The sequence below is a fragment of the Symsagittifera roscoffensis genome, chromosome 5 (assembly GCF_963678635.1).
Source record: "Symsagittifera roscoffensis chromosome 5, txSymRosc1.1, whole genome shotgun sequence".
In the NCBI taxonomy this organism is placed as follows: domain Eukaryota; kingdom Metazoa; phylum Xenacoelomorpha; order Acoela; family Convolutidae; genus Symsagittifera; species Symsagittifera roscoffensis.
In genome coordinates this window covers 48,258,537-48,262,415 of record NC_087066.1, presented here as the reverse complement: position 1 = coordinate 48,262,415, position 3,879 = coordinate 48,258,537, and the positions used below count along the sequence as shown (strand labels likewise).

Below are 3,879 nucleotides of genomic sequence, written 5' to 3'. Positions count from 1 at the left end.
TCTATGTCCATGATGCACCGCCACCTCCCGATAATGTAAACCTTGTTTCGTATGCAGACGATTTCCACCCCTTCGCAAGCAGTTCCAATATTGATATCGCCTCAAACTCCATCAATAGCTACCTAAAAAGGCTCTACGATTTTTTCACCTCACGCAAACTAAGTTTCGCGTCCTCTAAAGGATCAGTTACACTTTTCTCCTCTTATAACAAAGAATTTAATAAAACACCTAGTGTTCTTTTAAATAACGAGGCGCTACCCCTAAACAAAAATCCAACAATCTTAGGGGTGACATTTGATCCAACACTTTGTTTTGCCACTCACTGCAAACAATCCATTGAAAAGGCCAGACGCAGGATCGGAATCCTGAAGGCATTAGCAGGATCAACCTGGGGTCACTCCAAAGAAACCCTCCTCCTAACTTTTAAAGCTTTAATTCGCCCCATACTTGACTATGCAGCCCCCGCATGGTCCCACGCATCAAGTAACACCTCCATAAATTGCCTGCAGGTTGCCCAAAACCAATCCCTTCGCGTTGTTACTGGATCAAAACTAATGAGTTCCACTGCCCACCTGCACAGTGAATCTGAAATCCTAACGGTCAAAGACCACCATACCCTTCTGTCATCTCAATTTTTTATCTCTACCTATCGTTCCCACCATCCCATTAATTTTATACATTCACATCCCCCTCCTCCCCGTCTACTTCGCCCCTCAATTATAAGCTGCTTCAAAGAAGACACCCAGAAAATTTTAACCGACTCACCCCAGCAGACCTGTGGCTTCGGCCGGTAGAGGTTGCTAAGTTCCTTGACCTGGAGACAGAAGAGCCCAACCCGACCCGCGTGGGCTAACAACAACAACAACAACAGAAGATTTTCTAGCAGTAAGTTTTGGGAAGCAATTACCAAGTAAGCACTAAATGTAGCTTCCAAACCTAGTTTTCTCGGAGTAAAATTAAACTTTTCTTTATTTGAATGAAAACTTTGACTCTAATTTCGAACTCTTATACTCGCTCGAAATAGGACTAAGACTCAAAAATTTTCAACCCTTTTTCTCGGCACTGGGAAAAGCTTTGAATCTATTATTACCCGACCATTTCGCTGATTATTGAGGGTATTTGATTTTGCGTGGAAAACCGAAAAAAAAAGAGAAAAAATTGAAGCAAACACGAATACCAAGTTCCTACCCAATTTCAATGGTGAGAAAAAATAGGAATACGAAATTAGCAAACTGGGTCGTTCATATGAAATCATGCTCCCAGACACAATTAAGTTTATGTTTGGCGCATATTCGGTAAACAGAAGCACTATTTATGTGAATTCCAGTGTTACAAATAACAATCAATTATCCCACATCAGTTACATGCCCTACCTATAGCCCCATGGGGCCCAATTACAAAAGACCAGTCAGAACTAAAAAAAACATCCGAAACAAACGAACCTATTGTCGACAAGAGAACCTACGGGGCTACAAAAACAACAACTAGCGCACTGATTAGCATGACTTATTTTGCATCGTTGAGCTCTACTTGTCTGACTTTCAAAAAAATCATTGACGACAAAAATAAATTTATGAACTTTTTATAGGTTAGACGTATTTCAATTTTTCTGGCGTTGTGCATGCTAAAGCTTGCATGAAATAAGACATTGAGACTAAGAAGTTTGGTATGAAAGAGACATTAAAGTGAACATGAAACGGAAACTAAGCAGATATAAATGGAAGACCCCAGATGATGGTCAAAATTCAACGGGTTTTCAAATGGCAAAACTTATACACTAATTTGTTTTTGGATGAAGGCTTAAAATATCGATGTAATCTCGATTACCAAAAACACAATTGAAAACCCGAAGAACACCTAATTTTCTAAAATACAGTAGTTGATTTATAATTAGACATTGAAGGTAGCCGATGAAGCACCATTGAACTTAGTAGTTAGCTAGTTTTTAGTTTTTATACTGCAGTGATAGGATGTCCATGATACGTGCTTGACAACACCCAGTTTTATTAACTCAACATTATCTTGTCTCAATGTCGGGTAGCATTCTTGTTGAGCGAGGAGACCTCTTAGGACTTTTGGGACTCGCTCCTGGGCCCGCTTCTATCGGCCTGAAGTTCTCTGTGCTGTCTGCCTCGTTTAATGTAAGCGAGTGACGCGCCCGCGAAGGTTTGTCAATATCATTTAAAGCTGAATGATTGCGCCCTATTCTTGACCCTGACAACCCAGTATTAGAGTGATTCGGTTTCACTTCAACTACGATTGACCTTGATCCTGATGTATTCATGGTTGTGTTTTCGGCTTCCAAGAACTCTTCATTGCCTGTTTCCTCTGGTTTCAAGATTTCATTTACCATATCCGGATGTATGGGGTCAGATAGTGGCTCTGATTTGTGTTTTCTTTGACTATTGCTACTTTTATGCGTGGCATAGTAGTAGTTTTCATCTTGACCTCTTGAAGATCCCGGTTCATTTGGATTGATTCCGTTTTTGTTTTTCGTAAACATGTACCTTCCTATTTTATTCAGGAAACTTCCACGGTTAGTATCCGCTTCTTGCTGTGCTCTACGAGCAGCTATTTCTTCTGCTTTCTTCTTCTCGAACTGTCGAGTGCATAACTCATTTAACTTTTTCTTTGCTTCACTCGTTATTTTGAAGTCAAGAGACTTCTGTAGAAATTTTTCTTCGTGAAGAGCTTCCACGTTGAAATGATGGATTGTTTTCAAAACTGTGAACTCATCAGCGCTCGCAGGGTTGAGAATGAATTCTATTAAAGAGTACTTTAATAAAGTCAACCCTACTCTAAACAAACACCATTTTCCTTCAAAGAAAAAGCAGTCCCAAACTCGCAGCGAGATATGCCATGGCAAAGTCCGCGAAAATATACAGAAAAACCACTTTTGAACTAACACAACGAAATCGATTTGACAACGAGATAAAATACTGTAGTGCTTTGGTAAGAACTTTTTACAGAGCTCTCTGAATATTAAAGCATCTATCTGGATACCCTTCATGCCTTCGTCGAAATATCCGATAAGATAGACGTCGCAAATTCTGACCAGAACCCAAAATGCTTCTTCACAATCCATGTACAAAAGCAAAACTGCGGTTATTGGGGACAGAACCTGACAATATCCAATTCTAGGGTTGTACAGAGCATAGCATTTCAGAACCTCATAAAGCTTCTTCTGTCCTTGACCAGTGCTATTTAGAAACATCGTATGCTGTGGCAACGTTCTGTGTAGATCTCGCTTGATCTCATCTGCGAGTTTTTTGTCTAAATTCTTACCCAGCAATTTATCATATATATCGCTACGATGCTGTTGTAGCTTCGAAGCACTAGTGAGCTTTAGCCAAGCTTTCCCTCGACATGACTGAGGAATTCCCTTCCGACATCTATCTCGAAGTTTACGTTGATTTTTCTTAATAAAAAAATCCCATCGGTTAAACATATCGAGCCATTTCATTTCACGAACCCGGTTTCTAGCTGAATATTCTTCACTTTGTTGCGATTTCTGTTCATTGTTGGGGGTATTGTTTTCACTTTCAGGGCCTCCTGGCTGGTCTGTCTGAACTACAAAGCCAAATTGGTCCACTTTTGGTGGCATCCTGTTCAGGCTGCCTTTCCCGGTGGACGCTAAGTTATCTGAAAACAGTTTAAGGATTGTTTACGGTACAAGTGTGATAGAGGAGACCCTGTAAAAACCTGATAATAACCTGTGATAGAAGGGTCCCGGTCAGAGAGGTATTCAAAATCCAACTAACTTTACAGCAAATACAGCTATTAACTAAATCAATATGCACCGATCGGTCGCTTCAAAAATTTCATCAAGGCAAATCACTTGCCCCATTTGCACTAACTTATTCAATCTTAGTTATTATA

The 3,879-nt window shown here is 40.1% G+C and overlaps 1 protein-coding gene across 1 annotated transcript; it reads right to left on the bottom strand.

Annotated features, from left to right (window-relative positions):
• Positions 1–1,553: 1,553 nt before the first annotated feature.
• LOC134846348 (TBC1 domain family member whacked-like) lies at positions 1,554–3,638 on the bottom strand. The gene has a single exon (XM_063863662.1). It carries the CDS (start codon positions 3,602–3,604, stop codon positions 2,018–2,020), a length of 1,587 nt encoding a protein of 528 aa, XP_063719732.1. The 5' UTR covers positions 3,605–3,638; the 3' UTR covers positions 1,554–2,017.
• Between the last annotated feature and the right edge of the window lie 241 nt (positions 3,639–3,879).